The sequence below is a fragment of the Myodes glareolus genome, chromosome 9 (assembly GCF_982192425.1).
Source record: "Myodes glareolus chromosome 9, mMyoGla1.1, whole genome shotgun sequence".
Taxonomy (NCBI): Eukaryota; Metazoa; Chordata; class Mammalia; order Rodentia; family Cricetidae; genus Myodes; species Myodes glareolus.
Window position 1 is genome coordinate 96,048,069 of NC_142034.1, and position 23,570 is coordinate 96,071,638.

A 23,570-nucleotide genomic window follows, 5' to 3' on the forward strand; every position below is an offset into this window, starting at 1 on the left:
ACTCGGGGTCGAACTCCTCTACCCCTGCGTGGGAAATGAGTTTTAGCCCCAGTGCACTGGTTTCTGTCCTGTCAATAAACCTCGTGTGATTGCAGCAAGGACGGTCTCTCGTGAGCTCCTGGGGGGTGGGAGGGGGGATCGTGTTATCCCGAGATTTGAGTGAGGGTCTCCCCACTCCAGAGGACTTTCACGGTTATGTGCAACTCTGGGTCCAGGGCTCCTCTGGGCCTCGGCCTCCCCAGTCAGCGCTCCGATGTCTTAGTGTGCTCAAACTGAGGTCTGCACCAGAGAGGAGCTTGTGGGTCCCTTCCTGCCACCACTACCTCAGACCAGAGACACTGGGAGGGTGGGGGAGTTGGCTTTGGGTTCTTGGGTCCCAGAGAGCAGCAGCGTGCTGCAGCTGCCACCCTGCTCTGTCTTGTGGGGAATAGGAAGTTCATGTATGGTTGTGAGGTTTGGGGTCAGACATGGTGATCACGTCAGACAGCCTGCATTGCCTGGGCCATGTGGGAGCCTGCTTCACTAGCAGGTGTGGATGGCAGAAGCCCCAGCTCCTCCACTCCAGGAGACCTGGACACCCCCTCAGGATTCTGGAGCAGACATGGGTGCCCAGTTCTCTTCCCTAATGAATTCGTTCCTGAAGAGAAATGCTAGGGACCTCGAAGGCTATGACAGGGTGTGGTGGGTCACACCTATAATTGTAGCTGGGGGTGGCAGTGCACGCCTATAATCCCAGCATTTGGGAAACAGAAACGGGGGGGAAAAAAAAGCAGGGGAAAAAAAATTCAGCAACCCAATTATGCTCACTGTCCTAGGCATTTCGAATTACATGCTGGGTTTTGCTCTATTCAAAAACTGTGGGTAGGTGAGGACAAGCTCTTCGAGCCCCAGCTTCTGCAGCTGAGACCTGTGACGTAAGAGCATGAGGTGGCACCCTCTAGTGTTCCAGCCCTCATGCCAGCTTCCAGGACTGGGCCTGTCTATCATTGAAACCTCGGCTCTGCGCCATCTACCCCTGCCTTTCCTCCCTTGTCCCTGTTCTGTCTGCTGTTAGTTTCCTTTGGGAAGACTGTTCCTGTAACTCCCTTACATTGTCTGCTAGTCTTTTTTTGTCTTACCAACTCAACCTGCTCTAGTAAAAGTTAGCAAAACCACTTGAGAGGTGCCTTGCATCAGGCCTGATGTTGGAAGCAGCATAGGAAGGGGCCTTTCGTGAGAGTGATTTCCAAGTGGACTCAACAGCCAAAGGAGGCAGCCTGATGTGCAAGCAGAGGTTTTTGTTTCCAACAACCACAACCTTCCTTCTTTAGCACCAACCACAGCCATCATGGCTTGTGTTTTGGGCCAGTCACAACCATCTCTCAGCTAGACTGTGGGGAATGTGGTTTCTCTGGCCCAGGTGGCCATGATTGCAGGGTCATGAGTTTGTTCACCTCGGTGTGAGCTAGCAGGAAGTCTGGTCCAAGCTGTTTGGAACAGGTTTGGCTGAGGTTACACCTTCACACCCAGGCAAAGCAGTTGTGATCAGCAGCTCGTTTTTAAGTTTCCGCGGACTGTCCCTGATGGCTGTGCTGGCCATAAAGACAAGTCATTTCCCTAGGCAGCCAGAGCAGCAATGGAGAGTCTGGGAGCTGCTAATTCGGGAGTCACAAGGACCCATCTTTAGTGTCTTTGCTTACAGTAAGAACTGGAGGGCAATCATCTACACCAATAATGATTTGAGCCGAGTGTGGGGGCACGTGCCTTTAATTCCAGCACTCAGGGGGCAGGAAGATTTTTGTGAGTTTGAGGACAGCCTGGTCTGCAGAGTGAGTTCAAGGACAGCAAGGACTACACACACACACACACACACACACACACACACACACACACACACCCTTGTCTCAAAAAACCAACAAAACAAAACAAATGAAAACCCAACTCCAAAACCAACCAAACAACAACAACAACAAAAAACCCACTAACAGTAATTTTGTTGTTTTATTTTTCAAGACAGGGTTTCTCTGTAGCCCTGGCTGTCCTGGCACTCACTCTGTAGACCAGGCTGTCCTGGAACTCACAGAGATCCACCTACTTCTACCTCCTGAGTGCTGGGATTAAAGGCATGAGCCACACTGCTCAGCACTAATGGAAATTTGAACAGTGCTCTAAAGTTAAGAGAGAGTTCATTTGTCTGATAGATAGATCTCATACACCATTACAGCTTTTGAAACAAAACTCCAAAACATCTTACGGTGGACTGATTAGTTTCCTATAGCTGCTGTTACAAATTACTAGAAACCGGGTGGCTTAAAACAGAAAGGTGTTCTTGCCATTCTGAAGCCAGCAGTTTTTCCTCAAGACACTTGCAAGCTCTGCTTCCTCTCAAGACTCCAAGGAAGACCCTTCCTTGTCTCTCTCAGACTCTCATTGCTGTCTGCAATTGTTGTGCAATATTACTTTAACTATGTAAAGGTGCATTACATTTGTTTATGTTGCATTTGTTTATTATATAAAGATGTGTTGCTGTTTCACCTTGCCTACCTAAGGCACCTGATTGGTCCAATAAAAAGCTGAATGACCAATAGCTAGCCAGTAGAGGGATAGATGGGGGGTTAGTGGGCAGAGAGAATAGGAGGAGGGCAGAGGGAGAGAACTAGGGAGAAAAAGAGGGATCTGCCTGGGGCCAGTTAGCCAGGCAGCAGCCAACCAGACATGGACTAGGACATACAGAATGAAAGAGAGGTAAAAGCCCCAAGGCAAAGTGTAGATGAAGAGAAACAGGTTAATTTAAGTTGTAAGAGCTGGCATAAGATAAGGCTGAGTGTTCATACCTAACAATAAGTCTCTGTGTCATGATTCGGGAGCCGGTTGGTGGCTCCTAGAAAGCCTGCTCCATGCAGTCTTTATTGTCTCCGTCAGCCTAGCAGTCTCTCCCCACTGTGTGACTCTCCCCACTCTTACCTCTGCTTCAGTTATTGGATCAGGGCTCATGCCACTTCACTATGGCCTCACTCTGTTGGGGGCGGTGAACCCAGACCCCGAATTTCCTGTAAACAGTTTGCTAAGCTGGTAGCTGCTCTGAGCAAAACAACTTGTTTTCCCGTGTTTGCAGCTCCTTTGAGCCAGAGACCCTCAGGAGTTCCTGATGGCAGGGGAGTGGTTTCTGGTGGGTTTGGCTGGGGCGTGGCTATCAGTTAAGGATCCATATATAACCGGCTCTGGTACACAATAAAGGGGGCATTCTTGTTTCAAGGGTGACCTGTGTCTTTGTCTGTGTGTCTTTGTGTGTTTAAATCTCCAGGCCCTTGCCCAGCTCGGGAATGGTCCTGTAGTGCAGGCTCCACACTACAGGCATAGTACCGTAGTACACGTAGTAGTACAGACAGCACACACTCAACTTTGCTAATTATATCTCTAAAGACCCCTGTACTGTGAGGTCCTAGGTAACCTGCAGGTTTTTGTCGTTGTTTGTTTTGAAACACGCTGGCCTTCAACTTATAGAGAACCACCTTCCCCTGCCTCTTGAGTGCTGGGGTTAATGGCACACACCACCACCAATCTATCTGGCCTATACATATATTTTGGGGGAGAAATTCTGTCACCTAGTCCAGATGTTGTTTTGTTGTTGTTTTCTGTTTTGCTCTGTTTTGTGACAGCCTCCTGTGTTCTGTCTAGGCGGCTGAGGATGAGTTTTTATTTTTCGTTTTTTGAGACAGGTCTCACTGTGGCTTAGGCTGGCCTGGAACTCATTAAGCAGCCCGCACTGTCCTTGATTCCCAAGGGCTGGGGTTACTACTGTGAAACACCTTGTCCAGCACAACTGAGTTATCATGAAGAGCCATCCATACACAGCTAGCAAACCGGAAGTCCAAAAGTATCTACTTACACAAGAGCAGGACCTCAACAAATGAACAGAATAGATAAAGTTAGAGGGGACTCACACTGCCAGACTTGGAGTTAGGGGACAATGCACTCAAAAGAACTGTATCCTGGGTCTAGTCCTAAGTAGAGGGACCCACCTATCTCTCTTTGCTTGTGAGTGACACTCTAGCTTAGTGAACCCAAGAATCTAGTGCTACCCGATTGTCTGATCACTTTCATTTTTTGAGTCAGGGTCTCACTGAGCCTGGGCTTTTTGTATGTAGACCAGGCTGGCTTGAAATTTACAGAGATCTGCCTGCCTGTGACACCAGAATGCTGGGAGTAAAGGCGCGCTCCACCGTGCCAACTAGATTCTTCATGTAAGCCCCTCTTCTGATGTTCATTGTTCTTTAAGTAAGTAAAGACATTAGTGATGGGACAATACGAATTCCTAATTAGTAGTTCTTAGACTCTCCCTTGTTGCCCTAGCTGCTTTGAGCAAAAGTACTGTGTCAGTCAGACTCCCACGGCGGCACCAGTTGTCTGTAACACAGGCTGAAATCCTTACAGAACCCACACAATGCTGACCACAGCCGATTGTTTCAGTTCCCAAGGGCGCAGCTTCAGCCAGGGCTATTTCCTGTTCCACCAGTCTTTTTGCAATCATAAACCTGCGTGAACTCATCCGGGGACAGAAAGGGAGCAAGCACATCTCATAATCTAGAGGAGGAATTAGTGTGTTTAGTTCTAAAGAAAATGCTGTGATTGGTGCAAACGCAAGCCTCATTTGCACGTGAGGTGTGCTGTGATTGGTGCAAACACCCTTCTCCTGACTTTGTGATCAGCTCTCTGGAGTCTTGCTAGAGATTCTCTCTCGTCTCTTCTACCCTGATGTAGTTTCTCAGCAGTCTTGTCTTGCCTACTTTTAGTAGTACAGGTTGAGTTGCAACCATGCAGAGACAGCAAAGCGGCAGTACCTACTTCCCCAGCGGTGGAAACTGATGGATGCTCTTGTCTTTGTCCGACCCCACACACTGCGCTCAAACACAGAGGGATACGCTGCCAAACACCAGCCCTTGACTTTCTTCTTGCCTTCCCCACTCATGAGACCCTCACACCCCCTCGAGGGGCTGTAGGCTGTAGTTGTTGCTGGGGTGGGGAGGTCATGCTTCAGAAACTCACCCTCCACCCATGCTCTTGCACGCAGCCTACTAAAGCTCAGTGGGTAATAGGCCAAAACCAAAATTAAAACACATGCAAGAAAAAAAGAAGGCACGAAAATAGGAGGAAGGCTTTTGGGGAATAATGGGGGACCGGTCTGGAGGGAGTCGACGACAAAATGACCAACAAACATTACATAAATACATGAAATTGCCAAAGAATAAATAAATTTTAAAAAGCCCCCACCCTTACGTACTCTACCTAGCAGATGGGTAATAAAAACTATGGCCTCCTGCTGGGTTTGATCCAGAGAACTCGCAGAGGCCGAGAGAAGACTCATCCTTATGAACCTTTGCAGGAATACACACGCCCCCATGTTTTCACGGACCTACAGTCCTTGACATGGACTTCACGGGTTCAAAGCAACTTTCAAGTTTCTGGTCTCTGAAGACGGTGCGATCGTTTGAGCGAAGCTTATACCTTTTGGCGCAGACGCCCTGCATCGGGAGTAAAACTCGAGATTTCAGGCCTCGATGGATCACACACTGGTCTCCCAGCGGCAGCCCGGCCCAGCGCCTCTGCCCATCCAGGGTGCTCTTCTCGAACCCACGAGTCTGAGATTCTTGCCAGGAGATCCGGTGCTCTCACTGTTCTTTTTTTTTTTTGGGGGGGGGGCACAGCAACGTTTATTGGGAACGGGGGCGAAGGGGGGAATCAGTCCTTCTTGGCCGCCGCCTTCCTCATGGCGGCCAGCACGTTGCTCAGCTCCTCCCGCTTCCTCTTGGCGCTTACGTGCGTGCCCACCCGCTTCTTGATGAACTTGAGCGCGCGCTTGTCCTTGGACACCTTGAACAGCTCCGTGGCGCGCCGCTCGTAGGGCGCGAAGCCGCACACCTCCCGGATCATGTCCCGCACGAACTTGGTGTGCTTTGTGAGGCGCCCGCGCCGCCGGCTGTGCCTCGGCTGGCTCACGTTCTTCGTCACCTTGTGGCCCTTGTTGAGGCCCACATTGTTCTTCACTCTGAATTTTTTTTGCCGCGATTTCACTAAAAAAACAAAACCAAAAACACCTAGAAAAACGGGTCTCAGCGGGCAGTTCCTCAGACAGTCCAGCTAGTTCAGTGATGGCTTTTGTACAGCAGCCCGGCTAGCTCAGTCGGTAGAGCATGAGACTCTTAATCTCAGGGTCGTGGGTTCGAGCCCCACGTTGGGCGCAATGTTTTTTTCCATTGGGTTCAAGTTACACAACTGGAAATCAGTAACACGAACTTGACCGAATTCTAAATGTGGCAATAAAAATATTGGGAAGCTGGACCCCCTCCAGGGCTCGTCCGGGATTTGAACCCGGGACCTCTCGCACCCGAAGCGAGAATCATACCCCTAGACCAACGAGCCACACAGTTTAGTGTTCCTGACACTTCCTTATAGGCCTGTATTCATTCCCGAATAAGTTGCGCCCGCTGCCTGGACTGTGGGGTAGGGATTAGTTTGGCAGTCTGACCCAGAGCCAGCTCCGAAGGAGCCCGAACCTCGGGAAAAAGCTGCACTTTGGGGAAGTCCTTGCCTGGTGGCTGAGACCGCTGTGGAGGCTGGGTTTCGTGGCCAGAGAGCAATGAGGAGGCAAGGAACGTCCATTAATTAAGTCTTGCCCCCAAATCTCCCCAAAGCATGGCCAAACAGTCCCGCCGGACGCCCAATACTAGGAGACGCTGCCGTAGCTCAGGCAGTTGGATAATACGTAGGATTAGCGCCTCATTCCCCTGGAGTCCAGTTCCATTGTTCACAACCATATAATTTTGTCTGCATCCGGAAGGTTCAGTCCCAGGGTCTGCTGGCTGTATTGGCAGGACGCTGGGAATCCTAAAAGGGCCTTTAGAAGCAGCTGTATTATCTGATACCTCGGATCAAAGAAAACAAATCTCCAACTAGCATATGGTGGCCTAGCCAGCTCAGTGGGTGGTGCCTGGGACCTGACCCTCTTGGGTGGCGTTGTGAATTCTTGTCTCGCTCTGAATTCCAACACCACTAAGTTGGTTTACTTCTCCAGTCTAAGAAGATGTCTGCCAGGACTCAGAGCTATTGCGTGTCCCCTAAGAGGAAAGAAACGTCGAGGATCTAATTTTCTCCAGCATTTGGTCCTCTTGTACTCTAAGCAGAATCATAGATTGGGCCAATGAACTCACACACACCCTTGTTTCTCTGCTCGCTTTTGGTCATCCTTGGGCCTGACTCCACCCTAGCACAGCACTAGCCTTGACCCAATTCCCCACGGGGTCTTAATTTGAAAGATGTTGATTCAGGTCTGACCAAACAGAACCGGGTGGAGGAATCCCACAGTTCAATAGTGTGGGAGTCCCAACTCTGTTCTAAGCTGCAGCCGGGTGGGTGCTCCTTCCAGAGGTACCTAGTGCAGTCAAGGAAGCAGGACCCCAGGAGCCCAGGCTCCGGATTTCTGGATTGCCCAGCCTTTCCGCCAGCCGGAACAGCCTTGGGGGAATTTCACAAAACCTCTGCCTGTGTGGTCAGCTTGGTACCCTTAGAACCTTAGCTTACAGTTCTGAGGCCCGCAGTGGCGGCTCAGCCATGGGAGGAGAGCGCTGGCCGTGAAAACAGACTGAGTTAAGGCTATGGTACTTTGTTACCTCAGCCCTTGGAAATAGTTACAGTGTTGCTCTGAGACGGGGCCTTAGTACAACCCAGACTGACTTCACAGCCTGGAGTTAGAGGTGAGCAGGTTTGGGTTTTGAAACTCTTCCCAGGCCGGAAGAACTTCTTGTTTAACCTCCACTTCAAAGCTTCCCTTTCTCGCCTAGTCCACTTAGGAGCAGTCTAGGACTATACGTTTGTAGTAGGATGACTTTGGGACTAGCCTAGGCATTTCTGACAAGAACCTGTCTCAGAGATGAAAGAGATAGAGCTGAGATCATAGATATCAATTTCTAGGATTCCATTTCTTTTTCTTGCCACATGACAAGGAAATACCTATATATCCTCGAGGGTCTCGTGTGGCTCAGGCTGGCCTCAGACTCACTGGGTAGCCAAAGATAGTCGTGAACTCCTAACTCGCCTAAATTCACCATCTCACATACTGGGATTTTAGGCGTTTGTCACCACTTCTGACTAAATATCTATCTACATATAGATAGATAGATAGATAGATAGATAGATAGATAGATAGAGAGAGATATATTTAAGGACTTTAAATCTATGTAGTCAATTTATAAGTCTTTGGTTTATCAGTTTTGTGTTTTGTTTTGATTGCTATTTATCGTTTTGGAAAATGGAAGATGCCTGCACTTTGCTTTGTGTTTTCTCGTATCAGTATCCTGCTTAGGATGTCTTCTAATTTAATGACCCGTAAACCCATCTCTCTTCCACGCTAGTTAGGATTTAGAGAATGGAAAATTTGCCAGCTTATCACTTCCTTGGTTTATCTCACTGAATTAGCGCTCACCCTGGAGATTTCACAGTGGCGGTGGACCGGTGAGTCCTTACGGTTCCTATGCAGGTTCGTACTGGACAACCGAGAAACTAAGGGAAAAAAAATAAACGACAGAAGCGTCACCTCATTTGGAGAAGGGAGGGGGGAAAGGGCAAGAGCGTGTTGGCTCGTTGGTCTAGGGGTATGATTCTCGCTTTGGGTGCGAGAGGTCCCGGGTTCAAATCCCGGACGAGCCCATTGTGGAGTTGCCTCTGTATTTTTATACACGGTTCCCCCCACCCCCTTCACCGGCAGATTCGGGGAGCCGATCTGTGAAGTCCCTTAAAATAGAAGAGAAACACGGACATCAGAGACCAGCCTGTGTGGGTTGGGGTACACTTTCAAACAGATTTGCAGGATTCTCGGAAGGTCAAATGAAAAAAAGACAGCAGGAAGGACAGACACTCCTCTCTCCACTCTGGTCTTGGTCGCTGGTTTCTCAAAGGCAGCTTTTTTCATCAGTTGAGGGAGAACGGGAGGGAGGGACATGGACACTTTTTTCTTGGACCTGAGATTGTGAGTGCACCTCGTGGAGTTTTCACTCCCAAATCGAAGTCTCTTCCTTTCTTTTTACTTTTCTTTTTTTTTCTTTTTTTCTTTTTTTTTATTTTTTTCTTTTTCTTCTTCCCTCCCTTCCTCCCTCCCTCCCTTCCTCCCTCCCTCCCTCCCTCCCTTCTTTTCTTTTTTCTTGAGATAGAGTTCTCCTATGAAACCCTGCCTGTCCTGAAACTCATGAGGGCGAGGATGGTCTCGAAACTTAAAGACATGAGCCACTACACCTGGCTGGGGACTTTTGATTTTGGCCCCGATGGGCAGGTCGGATGCAAAAGGGAAGAAGTGGCGAGGGGCGAGGTACCTCCGACGCTCAGCCGACTTTTACTGCGCTCTGGAGCTGCTGCCTGGCCAAGGAGACGTGGTCAAGGACATTCCACGCAGCTGCCTCCTGACTCTTCGATGGGGTTCCGTGTAATCGGCGGGAGAGAACTTGGCGTCTAGACAGCTGCCGCGTGGGCAAAAGCTGATCCCAGCCCTGCTTCCCGTAGACAAGGGGACACCGACTGTGGAACCCAGGGCTGTTCCCCATTTTGTAGGTCGTGAGGAAATTGGAAAATTGGAATATCTCGGCAGACACAGTCCCGGAATTTGCCCTTCCAAGAATATCTAAAGCCTAACTGTTGTCTCTACCGAGCTCTGCCAGGCACACCCCTGTTTCAACGACCGCCATAAAGGTGAACTAGAGTAGATATCGACGTGGCTCGTTGGTCTAGGGGTATGATTCTCGCTTAGGGTGCGAGAGGTCCCGGGTTCAAATCCCGGACGAGCCCGTGGCTGTTTTGCAAAAACTAATTTTGTTTTTCAAAACAGTCACTTCAAACGTCCATTCCCTACTTCTTTCTTAGACGCTAAAGAGATCCAGACTTTACTCTGACACATCAGCTCTGAATACTGAAGGCTGAATTTTGTAGGAGTCTTCAAACTCTTCGCAGCTGGTCACACTAGCTTGTTGGAGGGGCGCTCGCTGAAAATGCCTTGAGTCAGAAAGATCCTTAAAACCTGTGCCTGCAAATCCAATCTCTGGCCTCGGCTTAGGTGAGAGCATATTGAAGACGCAGCTCTTTGGGTAGGCAGATGCCTGGATGAGAAATTTAAACTTCATATGCAAAACGGATTTATACTTGTGCTCTTAGGCTATATATATATATATAAAGGCTTATAGTGGTTTCCCGGCTGATAGCTCAGTCAGTAGAGCATAAGAATCTCCCCCTCCCCTTTGTTGTTGTTGTTGTTGTTGTTGGTTTTTTTGTTTTTTTTTTTTTTTGAGAGATCAGGTAATCCTGGCTGCTCTGGAACTATGTAGACCAGGCTGCCTCGGCCTGCGAACTTGAGACTGTTAATCTTATGGCTATGTGTTTTAGACCCACCTTGGGCAATGTAATGTTTTAGCTTGGACAATGGAGTCCTGAGGTACTTGATTAGTCGCTACTCACTGTAGTGATATTCCATTTGTAATTTAATAAATAAAGCTTGCCTGGAGATCAGAACGCAGAACAGTTGCACTAGTCCGCCACGACAGTGGCACACACCTTTAATTCCAGCATCCACACTGGTTAGCCATAGAGGCGGGGCGGCGGTGGTGCATGCCTTTAATCCCAGCAGATAAATCCCAGGTGGGACAAGACAGGAACTCGCTCTCTCTCAGTCTGAAAATGTCGTGGAGGTAAGAGCTCTTTAGGTGCTGGCTGCTTTGCTGCTCTGGTCTTCAGGTGCACCCCCGTATGTGTCTCTGGGTTTTTATTGTTCTCTCTACAGCTCTCCTGCCTCACAGAAACTCCGGCTCTCCGCCTAGCAATCGCTGCGCGGTTCCCCAGCCACCTCCTCTCTGTGACATCCTATGGCGGATCTGTTTAGTGGGCACACTGAAGGAGCTGACTCCTGGACTGGAGATAAGATTAGGATTCCAACCTGGATGAACTGACCTTATTTAAAAACAAACAAACAAGCAAACAAGCAAGCAAGCAAGCAAACAAACAAGCAACAGGGGGCTGGAGAGATGGCTCAAAGGTTAGGAGCGCTGCATGCTCGTCCAGAGATTCTGAGTTTAATTCCCAGCAACCACATGGTGGCTCACAACCATCTGTAATGAGATCTGGTGCCCTCTTTGGTCTGGTGGCGTACATGAAGACTCTGTATACACACTAAATAAATCTTTACAAAAAAAAAAAAAAAACCAAACAAACAGCCGGGCACTTTAATCCCAGTACTCTAGTTTCAGGACAGGCTCCAGAAGCTACAGTGAAACTCAGAAAAAAGAAAGAAAGAAAAACAAACAAACAAACAACCTATCCCGAGGCCCAAGAGATGGTTCCATGGCTAAAAGCACCTGCTGCCAAGCTTGGTCACTTGGGTGGCTCCCCAGGGCTCACAGGACGGAAGGAGAGAGCCTACTCTCACACGAGTTGTCCTCTGGCCTCCATTCACAATAAATAAATATAATTAAAAGACTTACAAATTAAATCAATTAATAGGCCTTTAATAACAGCACAGGGGAAGTAGATGCTGGCACACCTCAACAAATTCAAGGCCAGCCTGGTTTCTATAGTGAGTTCTAGCTCAGCCTGAGCTACATAGTGAGGCCTATCTCAAAAAAAAAATTAATTTAACAATCATATCATGTATTTTTTTCTTCTCTAGATGATATTCAGAGATCCCAGCTTACCCATGAGACCTCAGCTCTGGACACCAAGGCCATTTTCGCCCCAGTACTAGGGGTTGAGTCTAGGGGACTTTACTGCTGAGTTATGTCCCCAGCTAGAGGGAGATAATGCTTTGAAAGGCTTGCTGCGGTTCTCTCCGCTGTGGCTCGCTACCCTTGAGTTGTAGCTCTGCACTTTCCAAACTGCTTCCTTCTGTGGGGTTAGTTAGAGGCACCAAGAGGTGCGTTCCATGTACTTAAGGCCCAAATCTTCTTTATGAGGCCATTAGAAGGTTAACTCTGGACTCCCCCAACAGCCCCTGGCTTGGGAAACTGAATTCCTAGAGAGGAAGCTAGGAGACCGGGCAGGAGGTGCAGGCTCTTCGTGTTTGTGGGTGGCAGCAGATGGCCCCTCTTGCTGATTCCCTACCCCAAACCTCTTCACCCACACTATCACTTCTTTTTCTGTTGCTTTTCTTTTTGTTTTTGGATTTTTGAGACAGGGCTTCTCTGCATATCCCTTTGCTCTAGGTAACCCTGGTCAACCTAGACCAGGTTGGCCCCTGCCTCCCAAGTGCTGGGATTAAAGGTTTGCCCCCCCTCCCCCAGCTGCAGGGGAAAGCTCCCTGGGATCCCTCTTTCCCGGCAGTAATTTCTGGTCCTGAGGTCAGTAGTCGAGGTCAGGCTGGGTCTCTTCTACTCTATTCTGTGGATGTGGCAGGCCTGGTCTTTGCTTTTGTTTGGGATAGAAGGCTTAGAGAATGTGCCATGAACCACGAATCATAAATGATGTAAATTTGTATAATGGAATACCGACTTGGGGTAGGAGGGTAGCAAAACAAAGCTGGATGGATCTAGTTAGAACAGCACACAACTTGTTATGCCTTTTCATCTTTGGCAGAAGTAAATAATCAGGTTTTGGTGGGGAACCCCACTTTTATGGTATATTTTTGCAGAATTCCCTGTAGAAAGAAATATATCAACAAAATAGAAGTGAGGCTTGTGTTAGGAATATTTCCCAACATGAACTCTCTTCCGTCGCAAATTCTCAATCAAGCCAAATCAAAACAAGCCAAATTAAGAAATATCCAGGTTTAATGGGAGTTCTGCGCTCTCTCGTGACCTGAGGGGGAACCAGGAGGCTGCATCCCAGGGAGGAAGGAAAAGAGATGAGTTTCTCTTTTGGGAGTTCATTTAAATACTCTGTGTGAGTGGTCCTGACCGCCCTCCAGGGGTCAGAACCTGGCCTGCTGGGATTTGGAGTCCAGACCAAAATAACTCTCAGGCCTGGGGGCTGGAATAGATGCGAGGGGCTGGGGCCTATGCTCCCAACTTAACACTTGCACTGGAGAAATGGCGCCATTGCAGAGGGCCTAGCTCCAGTTCTCAGTGCCCACAGGTGGCTCACAGCTGCAGCAATCCCAGCTCTGCAGGATCAGATCCCCTCATCTCGTCTGCATAGGATGAATATAAACTCGGCCTCACACATACACACAAACAAAAAGGGGATAGAGAGAGGGTTCAACAATTAAGAGCGCTGTCTGCTCTTTCAGAGGACCTGCATTCAATTCCCAGCACCCACACCCCGCATGAGAGCTCACAGCTATCTTAACTCAAGTTCCAGGGGATCCAATACCCTATCTCACTTCTGTGGGCACTATACACAAGCGAAACACCCTTACACTGAAAATAAATCCTTCAAATCATTGAGATAGAGATAGAGAGAAAGAGAGAGAGAGAGAGAGAGAGAGAGAGAAGAGAGAGAGAGAGGAGGAGGAGGTAAAGATACCCACTGCCGAGCTTGAAGCCCTGACCTTGATCCCAGAACCCGCGTGGTTGAAGGAGAGAACTGACTCCCACAAGTTGTCCTCTGACTTGTTCATACGTGTGACCATGTGCGCTTGCACACCCCATGAACACATACACAAATAAATGTAAAATATTTTTTTTTAAAAAGAAACTCAGCAATTTATTTACCTTTTAAAATCCCAGGAAAACAAGTCCTATGAGTAACGGCTAAGTTTACTGTGTCTAAAGAAGGACAATGATGAAAATATCCTTGAAATCGAAAGATCTTTGAGTCTTAGAGACAGGGGGAAAAAGATCGAGCACTTCTACATAGAAAAGCATACAGTGTTGGAAGCTTCAGAAGTAGACGAAGTAGGCTGAGGTGGTGGAGACGTGTCCAGTCTGTGTAAAGTCAGACTTGAACCCCTGTGCGTGGGGGTGATGACAACTGAGCCAGTCTTCCTATGCTTGACTTTTTTCATCCGCGGTTAAGGATGCTTGCAATGACATGGATGAGGAAACTCAGCTCAACCCTGAGAGTGGAAACAGGACTCAGATAGGGAGACAACTCAAGACAGACCGGCTCCTCCATCAGTGCTGTGTTCTGGAGACGGCGCTCCACCGCAACTTCTGGCACTCTGGGTGCAGCAGTGCTATGTGATAGGTCTCCTTCCTGGGGCTTGGGTAAAACCAGACACCGGGGCCTCTGTCTGAAAAGGACCGAGGAGGAGGGAAGCCCAGAGGGTGGGTGTGGACAGGACTCTGGAGGCGCCATTCTGTTGACTCAGATCAGTACTCCTAGCCTTGTGGAACCTTGGTTGGGATACCAAGCTAAACCCTACTGCCCCACATTCTGAGCACTAGCTGGAGTCAGTTGATTGACACCCCTCCCATGGCCACCCTATGCCAGCTCCCAGACTCTGTGCCCCCTGGGCTAAGACCTGAAAGGCTTAAGACTCTTGACGACAAAGTGAGGGTTCCAGACACGAGACACCTCCTACGTTTAGATTAGGTTCAATTTGGGGGACACGAAGGAAAGCAGAGACGTCTGTCTAGTCAAACATACAGTTTGTTAAGCAGCTGCTGGATGCCAGTCTTCTGACCAGATGCGCAAAGACCTAAAGCAGCTGCGAACCCAGGTTGGGTCTCGCATCCAGCGCCAGCAGAGGCTGCGCGCAGCATTAGCAGTACGTTTCTCTGCTGTGTGAACAGGGTCAAGTGTGATCCAAGGCTCCGGCTCTGGGGACGCTTACTTCAGAGGTTGGAGGGCAGGGACTAGAAAGAGGGCTCCAACGCCCCCAGACGGGGGTAGGGTGGGGGAGGGAGTGAGGTGCGGCTGGGAATAGGGGAAGGGGAACGAGCGGTCGTTCAGCTACGTTCCTCTCTCTAACTTTCAGACAATGGTTTTGTTCTCAGGGAGGGACGCAGGAAACAGCCCTGGCTTCAGGGTCCTCCCTTCGCTCTCCTGCGGTTCTTTTTGGCGCTCGGGGCTCGGTTGTGTGTGAAAATTCTTAACTACTTTGGAAGTTTCCAAATCTCTGAAATCTCTGAAATGGGTTTATTTCTTTAGCCAGTCTTTAATACCGTCAGTTCACGGTTAGTAAAACCTGACATCTGAGAGACAAGCATTCCTATGTGTTGCCCGGCTAGCTCAGTCGGTAGAGCATGAGACTCTTAATCTCAGGGTCGTGGGTTCGAGCCCCACGTTGGGCGACTAGGTATCTTTTTGCCTTGGAGTCGTAAAATGCGGAGCCAGCAGCAAATAAACTCTCACAACTGCGTGCCATACTTGTTGGATGGAAGGCCCCTCACTCGGAGTTCCCTATCTTCTACTGATAGGTTGACTTTTGACCCTCTCAGATATCAGGGTCTGGTGTAATCAACAAAGGGCTGCAAAGGTGAGCTGAGTCCTACATTAGGCAGAGAGGTAAAGTAAGGTCTTGGTCCTGACTGTGAGCAAGGGAAATGGGATTTAAATTTACCAGCTCCAGGAATTCTGAGAGCTGATTCTTTTTTTCTTTTTAATTATTATTTATTTTGACTTTTCTTTTTAAATTGATTTTTTATTGAGCTTTACATTTTTCTCTGCTCCTCTCCCTGCCTCTCCCCTCCCTCCTTCAATCCTCCCCCAAGGTCCCCGTTCTCCCAATTTACTCTGGAGATCTTGTCTTCTACTTCCCATGTAGATTAGATCTATGTAAGTCTCTCTTAGTGTCCGCATTGTTGTCTAAGTTCTCTGGATTATGGTTTGTAGGCTGGTTTTCTTTGCTTTATGTTTAAAAATCACTTATGAGTGAGTATATGTGATAATTGTCTTTCTGTATCTGGGTTACCTCATTCAAAATAATGTTTTCTAGCTCCATACATTTTCCTGCAAAATTCAAGCTGTCGTTATTTTTTCTGCTGTGTAGTACTCCATTGTGTAAATGTACCACATTTTCCTTATCCATTCTTTGATTGAGGGACATTTAGGTTGTTTCCAGGTTCTGGCTATGACAAACAAAGCTGCTATGAACATAGTTGAGCACATGTCCTTGTGGCACGACTGAGCATCCTTTGGATATATACCCAAAAATGGTATTACTGGGTCTTGAGGAAGGTTGTTTCCTAATTTCCTGAGAAATCACCACACTGACATCCAAAGGGGTTGTACCAGCTTGCATTTCCACCAGCAATGCGGAAGTGTTCCCTTTTCCCCACAACCTCTCCAGCATAAGTTGTTTTTGATCTTGGCCAATCTTACAGGTGTAAGATGGAATCTCAGAGTTGTTTTGATTTGCATTTCTCTGATGACTAAGGATGTTGGTTAGAGTGACTCAGGCCCTGGCAAGCGTGGCGCCGTTGGATTTTGTCTTTTACCCTTTCTCTTCTTTGCTGGAACCGTTAGAATTATATTCCTAAATCTAGCCCCCAAGATCCAATTGTCCACTGACTCATTCCTGAGACAAAACACCAAGGTCCATCAATCAAAATTCATTATTTGCTAATATATCCAATCAGGATTTACCAACTCACCCTAGCACAGATTTTTTTCTTTTCTTCTTAAAACCCACTCCGACAAAAACAAAAACAAAAACAAACAAAAACCCGCCTGTTTTATTGCTTGTCTACTACTGCTTACTGATTGACTTTGCAGCCTGCCCCGCGTCGGTCCCTCCTGCTTGTCGCTCCGGGATAATAAATCTCCTTTGTGCTAAGAATTTGGTGTCTGAGTGTGTCCTGCACCGATTCCGGGGGTCGACCTCCCTTCTGTCCTTGACGGAAGCGCACGGCTTCTACGATATTTCGCAGACTTCTCTATACAAAGAAATGTACCAAGAAAATGGCAATTCACCTTGGATTAAAAAAAAAATACAACAAAGCTTAAATTTTAAAGATGTGGAAGGCAGCACAGTCGTTGAGCGTTTGCCTAGCGGGGTCTGAGTAGAAATGCTGGGTGTGGGGGTCAGCGTGCACGCGCCCGCAGTTAAGGACGTAGTTCTACCCGGGTAGCTGGTTTCTTCATTGGAGTAAGGCACGTGGGTATGATTCAGGCATTGAGGACACTTGGACTGTGTCGCATCTGTATTCCTGGACTTTTTGGAACTTCAACTGGCACGCCAAAGTAGACTCTTATGATTCATAGAGAGCCCAAGTTGGAGCCCAACCCACGAACCTGTTTTCCCGGGGCCACCCTGAGCCAGCCGGATCCAGGTCACTGTTCCGCTGCATTCCTCCAGGGCCAGTTGTGTGGGGCTTAGCCCTTGGGTCTGCCTGCGTAGATATTTGTGTGGGGTCTGTTCCTGGCTCTGGGACCCTATTTTTTCGGGTTAAAAGGCGTGAATTGGAGGGAGGCCGGTCGAGCACAGATGGAAGGGAAGTCCCGTCTGGCATGGGTGATAAGATGGACGCTTAGCTCGTGCTTATCTCTCTACCGCGCCCTCCATAGTTTCACCCTCTTGGGGCTTCTCCGGTTCTCCGTCCTCCCTGTGCAGCAACCTTGGAGCCCTGGCCTGGGAGGAACCTGGGCACCCGAGGTGAGTTAGTGTGTAGGACTAACTCTGTGTAGTACCAGGACATTTGTCCTTACTTTTCGCAGCATACAGTGTGTTCAAGTCAACCTTGGTAATCATAGTGCTCAAAAACCCGTCTCAAGAGACGCCCGGCTAGCTCAGTCGGTAGAGCATGAGACTCTTAATCTCAGGGTCGTGGGTTCGAGTCCCACGTTGGGCGACTTGTTCTTTTGGTTTGAATTCTTGAGACACCGAGCCTTGAGAGTCGGGTAGGAGTGCTGTTTTCCAAGCCCCTCAACGACGTTGTATTGTACTTTATCCGATCTTTACCTCTTTTCGTACTGGATTACCGACTTTTGACTCAGTTTCGCTGACCCCCAGCAAGCTCTGCGGTGCGGGACGGGCTGCGCTCGACTAGAGAGGGTCAGCACTCGGGACAGTGGGCGGAGGTGAAGACAGTGGGATTGCATAGAGTTGGGGTACTCAGACTGCGGTCCTTACTTTGGGCACTTGACAGGGGCCGGGAAATCCGAGTCTCTTTGCAGCCTGATCTGGTGGGTCCCAGCCCCAGGCCTCTAGGACCACGATGGAGACGGACCACAGTGTGTCGGTGACTGGCTTGTCTAGAAGTGTGAGTCCCATCAATAGAGAATTCTAGATCCCGGATGAGCCTCCCTCCTCTCCCCAACATCATATTCTCTCCTTCTCATCACCAGATGTGGTTCCGAGAGTGAAACTTAACTCTGAAACCCAGCGCGGCACATTCTAACAAACTTCCCGCCCTCCTTTTTAAAAGTAGGGATTGAACCCAGCGCATCCTACACTACTCAGTCATAGGAAAACAATTTTAAAAAAGGCTTCATGCTCTCTACAGCTGCCAAACTCGGGTCCCGAGTTTCACCTAGTACCTACAAATCTGGGTTCCTTCCATTCCAGAGCAGTGGCTCTCAACCTTTGCTAAAGCTGCGACCCTTTAATACAGTTCCTCATGTTGTGGTGACCCCCACTGTAAAATTATTTCGTTGCTACTTCGTAGGTGTAATTTTGCTACTGTTATGAATTGTAATGTAAACATCTGTATTTCCGATGGTCTTAGGCGACAGCTGAGAAAGGGTCGCTATCTACAGGTTGACAACTACAGTCTTCTGTCTATTGGCAAGGGCTCTTCACTTTTGTTTGGGATGAAGAAGGGTTTGAAATTTTACTATGAGTCAGGATCGTGAATGATGCGAATTTGTATTTTAAGTAACAACGCGGGAGAGTGTGGGCACGGTGACGAGGATTTAGTTAGAGACACAGGCTTGTTAGGTCCTTCTGTTCAAGGCAGAAGCAAGCAGCCAATTTTGGGTAGAAAATTTCACATTTCTGTTATATTTCACAGAAATATCCACACACAGAGAAAGGACAGTTCGCCTTAAAAACTACCAAAGAAACACGATATAATATGGCCACACAATGAAAGTAATAGGCGTAAAAGAAAATTACAAAGATTTCAGACGCCGAAGACAACAGACAATCATAACACAATTGCGCTCACTATATTTAAAAAAGGGAAATAATCGGAATATCTCTGAAGCAGAAAAGTTCTTCCATCTTTTGAATTGAAGAAAAGGAGCAAATGTTTCTACATTTGAAAACACACAGTTGAAACGTAAAAAGTAGATGAGCCTTTGTCTAGCGTAAGGCCCCGTGTTGGCTTCTAGGCTGTGTGTCGAATCTGTCCTCGTCGAAGCAGGATGAACTCTTTGTACAAGGGTCATTGGATTAGGTCCCTGGGCGTGCAATCCAGGTACTGGGGACACTTGGGATGGCTGGAGTCAGTGTTTCTAGCCACATTGGAGCCTCACCTATGACTTCAAAGTAGGCTCTGTTCACCCACTCTCCGCGTCCCAGTTGGAATATAGTTTACCGACTCGTGTCTCCTTAGGGCTACCCTGTACCAGCTCCCAGGCTGTATGGTTCTTAGACTAAGCGCAATACCCGAGAAGGTAAGTCTCCTAACTCCAGGGTTCCCGCCCTACCGAAAGCGATCCTTCTCCCATTTAGGTTTAGTTCCGGGGAAACTGAGATGGGAAAAGCGGAGAAGCCCACGTCGGGGCAGGCGTAGAGGCGACAAAGCTCGACACAAGTGCGGTCTTAGGTTCCGATGCGCTCCTCCACCGCCAGACATGTCGGATTTTGTCCCCTACGTCTGACTGTGTAGATACTTTCGTGAGGTGTGAGACAAACGCGATTAGGTGCGGGACTGACTGGTTGGGGGAAAGCTTGTTTTGTGGAGGAGGCGACACCTGGAGACAGAGATGCGAGACCCCTAGGTCGGGGAGAAGAAGGGAGCTGGCGGGTCAGCCCGTAACCCTCCTAGGCAATAGTTTTATCCTGGGGAGAGCGATGTGTTGGAGAATTGGGTTGCACTTACCAGCCCTGGGGCTCACCTCCACGGGCAAAGGCGTTCGTGGCCTGAGGGAGGGAGCAGCCGGAGTGTCTGAGCTGAGCATCTTTGTGGGGGGAATTTCAAAATGGTTTCAGTCTCTGATAAAGACTTAAGTTCCAGTACCCTCAGGCTACCCTTACTAATTTGTGTATTCAGCGGCAGTCACCTAAGGCGCCCGGCTAGCTCAGTCGGTAGAGCATGAGACTCTTAATCTCAGGGTCGTGGGTTCGAGCCCCACGTTGGGCGGTTTGGTATTTTAGTTTGGATTTAGTTCTGCATCCTTTCCAAATGTTCTCTCAACCACAGGACAGAGAGGAACTCAGACTTGGAAGTAGTGAACGATCTTATCTTGTTGGTCTTCTCTACTTTGAGCCAGCTGGAGAGGGGCCATGGGTTACAGTGAGTTAAGAGTCACGAAGAGTTATCTATTTTTGACGTTCTGGATGGAGTCCGGCACTGGAGCAGTTTCTCCTGCTTTTAAATTTACCCTTTTCAGATGGATCTGAAACTTTTTAGATATGTGCAAACCAATCACGGGAATTGGTCACCACCCTTAAAAGAAACAGATGGGCTTATGTTACAAGGCTCGTTGGTCTAGGGGTATGATTCTCGCTTAGGGTGCGAGAGGTCCCGGGTTCAAATCCCGGACGAGCCCATAACGTTTTGGCCAGGTGATCCTGGTCCTAGAGGATCTCAGAATTAAAAGTCAACCTTGGCTAAATAGAAGGACTGACTAAACAAATAGAAGTCTCTAAAGTACTCAAGGTGGTTCTTGCTTGTTTGTTTTCTGTTTGAGGCAGGGTCTCCTGTAGCTCAGGTTTGTCTTGAACTTTGCGTTTCTGACCTTCCTGCCTCCATTTCTCATTTGCTGGAAACTATAGGCATGTGAATTAATCCGGTGTTCAGGTTGGAGCCCAGAGCTAGGCAATCATCTGAGCCATGGCATCATCTCATAATTCAAAACTTCCATCAACGAGAATGGCTGGGATTATTCAAACTAACCTGATGTATAAAAATAATGAAAAATGCTGGATTAAAAAAAATCAATCCAGGTGTGGTGTCAAAAAAAACAACAACAAAAAAACCCCAATAAAACAAAAAACCCAAAACCCAAACAGCCTTGAAAGTGGGTAGGATGGTGCACGCCAGATTCCGGTACTAGGGTGGATGGGGCAGGAGACTGAGTTAAAGGACAGTCTGAGCTAAGTAGTGAAATACTCCTCCCCTCTCCCCCTCAAGTTCCAACCAACCACAGCAGAGAACTTTCTCGACCCTAAAGGAATTTTTAGCCAAATGTAAATGACCCTGGGAACCCTGGGGAAGTGCACGGAGCCTCAAACTAATACTTCCTTACAAGGCATTTGTCAATCAATCCCTCTGGGACCCGGGGATGCTGGGAGAACTGGAGCAGGTGGCTGGGACCCCTTGAATTTGTGCTGGACAGGTGAGATGCATAGGAACCCCCCCCACGCCCACCCCACCCCTCTGGTTGCTGTTTGGGAGAGGAGATGGCCCAAGCTGTTGAGAACCTTACATATCGCTCCAGGGTTTGTGGAGAAAAAAGTTACATTTCCTGGTTTATTATCACTGCACTCTTCAAAAACCTTCAAGGAGTGAGTTAAAGAAGAAAGAGGCTGCACCCTGTCTAGCAAGCCATAGTCTCTGGTTGAATCCCCTGCACGCAACCTGAAGAAGAGAAAAAGAGGGAACCTTTTCCATCAGGGTCAGAGACGATCGTGTTTCTACGAACAAGTCTTACAAACGTGCAAGAAGAATGTGCAAATGCCGTTCAGGCATTCGAAAACACAGCTCAACAAAATGGCTCTTCCAAGCTGCCATGGACCTGCCGACTAGTCCCAGAGTTTGTGTAGCGCTTTTGCCAAAGAATTTACTACGGCTCTGATGATAAGAAAACAATTAGAAGCTCAGTGTGGCACGCACCACGCTAGTAATCCCAGAGTTTGGGAAGTGGAGGAAGGAGGGTCGGAAGTTCAAGGTCATCCTCAGCCGTTTAGTGTGTCTGAGGCAGCCTGGACTACAAAACACTATTATTCAGTATTGTGGTACAATCTACAAGACAGCTGGCCTGCTAAAAATGTCAGTTTGAAGTTTGTCAGTAGCCTTTAGGGACAAATCTGGTACCAGATTACCGACTCTAGCTGTCAGAAGTCTGTTCTTGGGTCCCAACACAACCTGAAGAGTCGTCTGAGGTCTGTGCCCTCCTCGGGCCCTCTGGTCTCCTAGCATCTTTTTCAGGTCTCCGAGGCGCAGACCCGCGCTGGAACTAGCTAGGACCTCAGTTTTTTGGGTCTTAGTTGGATCTTTCTTTTTCTCTTGCATTTCCGTGAAAATGAAAAGGATTTTTTTTTTTTTTTTTAAAAGCTAGCGAAGTTCACTTCAGGCTTCGGACTGGAAACCTATTCTAAGAACCGCAGGCAGCGCCCGCCTCTGCAGTCCCGGATGAGCCTCGGCCTCCCAGCACTATAGTTCGGAACGGCAAGGCAGATTCCAGAGCAGAGGACGCTGACAGATGGGAGGAGGAGGAAGGTGTCCCTCTAAGGTTCCGGGAGCTGGACGGCGGCGTGTAGACTGGTCGGAAAAGCTTCGGATTCTGCCGAATTTTCACCACTAGGCAAATTGCCAGTTACCGGGAACGAAGAGTTTCCTGAAAACGCCGCCAAGGAAGTCGCTTCGGGTCGCTCTGGAAGGTTTTGTCTGGCACCCCGATACCCCGGTGCCAGCGAGAGGCTCACAGCGAGAGGCTCAGGGCTGAATCTTCTGGACCCTGGACGGTGCCGAAGCTCCGAAGGTGGCGTCCAGTCCCGTGGCTGCACGCGTGAGGACTCGAAGGCTCTGACTTCTGCGATCGAGCCTTGTAGGGTCAGGTGGGTGGGTTCCTCTGTTTCGGTCTGGGTCTGTCCCCTGCGTCTCTCTCTGCGGTACGGTTCAATGAGAGGCCAGGGAAGAACACATGAAAGGGATTTTCGAGGGTCCAGGACTTCACCGACAGAGCCAGCTAGGGACCCCCATTTTTTCCTAGTGCTACCCAAGTCTTCATCCTAAGGTTTAATGCGGTGTGTCCGGAGTCAGGCAACCCTGGGGAGGAAGTGCAGTCGCGGGGCCCGGCGGAGCGATGGACTGAGATTGCAAGATCCGGAACGTGCCCAGCCAGAAGAGCTCGTGGCATGCGAGGGCGCTGGGGCTGGAAGACTACAATGACTCGGGCAAGATATCTTGGATAAATAAATGCCTACACCAGTAGCTGAACGAGTTTAACCACCGGCACGGAAGTATTCCTTTTAATAAACTTCAAGGGTGAAGCTTACCACCTGCCCCAGTGGCCTAATGGATAAGGCACTGGCCTCCTAAGCCAGGGATTGTGGGTTCGAGTCCCACCTGGGGTAAAGTGTGTATCCTAGTACCTTACCTTGACAGGTAACATTTTAAGCTGCATCAGCTAAATCTTCTACAGCACAGCATAATGAAAAGAAAATCGAATAATCAAAAGATTAAAAGGATGCCATTTGCTGAAGAAATGTTCCCATGTTCCCTTGTTATTAAACGCTTTGGAACGCAGTCCAGGTTTGGGAGATTGTCTACCCTGATAGCTTAAAGATTGGAGGCTCTCAGATGTACAGGAATCTGTTTACAAGAAGTTTTAGTGTAGCTGTTGGATAAAAT

General features: G+C 48.6%; 1 protein-coding gene and 9 non-coding genes across 10 annotated transcripts; 8 read left to right on the forward strand and 2 right to left on the reverse strand.

Moving 5' to 3' along the window:
- Positions 1 to 5,695: 5,695 nt before the first annotated feature.
- Positions 5,696 to 9,569, reverse strand: LOC125401541 (uncharacterized). Its single transcript, XM_087909599.1, has 2 exons — positions 9,366 to 9,569; positions 5,696 to 6,117 (listed from the first exon to the last, which is right to left on the reverse strand). The coding sequence occupies exons 1-2, from the start codon at positions 9,567 to 9,569 to the stop codon at positions 5,719 to 5,721; spliced, it is 603 nt and encodes a 200-aa protein (XP_087765725.1). The 3' UTR covers positions 5,696 to 5,718.
- Trnak-cuu (transfer RNA lysine (anticodon CUU)) lies at positions 6,146 to 6,218 on the forward strand. Its single transcript has one exon. It is a non-coding gene; the product is annotated as a tRNA-Lys (tRNA).
- On the reverse strand, positions 6,328 to 6,399 carry Trnap-cgg (transfer RNA proline (anticodon CGG)). The gene has a single exon. It is a non-coding gene; the product is annotated as a tRNA-Pro (tRNA).
- Trnap-ugg (transfer RNA proline (anticodon UGG)) lies at positions 8,611 to 8,682 on the forward strand. The gene has a single exon. It is a non-coding gene; the product is annotated as a tRNA-Pro (tRNA).
- Positions 9,570 to 9,738: 169 nt separating the features above from the next.
- Positions 9,739 to 9,810, forward strand: Trnap-agg (transfer RNA proline (anticodon AGG)). Its single transcript has one exon. It is a non-coding gene; the product is annotated as a tRNA-Pro (tRNA).
- A 5,296-nt stretch (positions 9,811 to 15,106) lies between these two features.
- Positions 15,107 to 15,179, forward strand: Trnak-cuu (transfer RNA lysine (anticodon CUU)). Its single transcript has one exon. It is a non-coding gene; the product is annotated as a tRNA-Lys (tRNA).
- A 2,426-nt stretch (positions 15,180 to 17,605) lies between these two features.
- Positions 17,606 to 17,678, forward strand: Trnak-cuu (transfer RNA lysine (anticodon CUU)). The gene has a single exon. It is a non-coding gene; the product is annotated as a tRNA-Lys (tRNA).
- Positions 17,679 to 20,062: 2,384 nt separating this feature from the next.
- Trnak-cuu (transfer RNA lysine (anticodon CUU)) lies at positions 20,063 to 20,135 on the forward strand. The gene has a single exon. It is a non-coding gene; the product is annotated as a tRNA-Lys (tRNA).
- Positions 20,136 to 20,472: 337 nt separating this feature from the next.
- Trnap-agg (transfer RNA proline (anticodon AGG)) lies at positions 20,473 to 20,544 on the forward strand. The gene has a single exon. It is a non-coding gene; the product is annotated as a tRNA-Pro (tRNA).
- A 2,676-nt stretch (positions 20,545 to 23,220) lies between these two features.
- On the forward strand, positions 23,221 to 23,293 carry Trnar-ccu (transfer RNA arginine (anticodon CCU)). Its single transcript has one exon. It is a non-coding gene; the product is annotated as a tRNA-Arg (tRNA).
- Positions 23,294 to 23,570: the final 277 nt, after the last annotated feature.

Bases quoted from the DNA above. Each gene is read 5' to 3' on its own strand.
- LOC125401541 (XM_087909599.1), bottom strand. From the start codon at position 9,569: ATGGGGAACAGCCCTGGGTTCCACAGTCGGTGTCCCCTTGTCTACGGG. The intron at 6,118-9,365 runs GTAAAAGTCGGC...TCACTGAACTAG, and splicing joins GGCAGCAGCTCCAGAGCGCA to CTGGACTGTCTGAGGAACTG.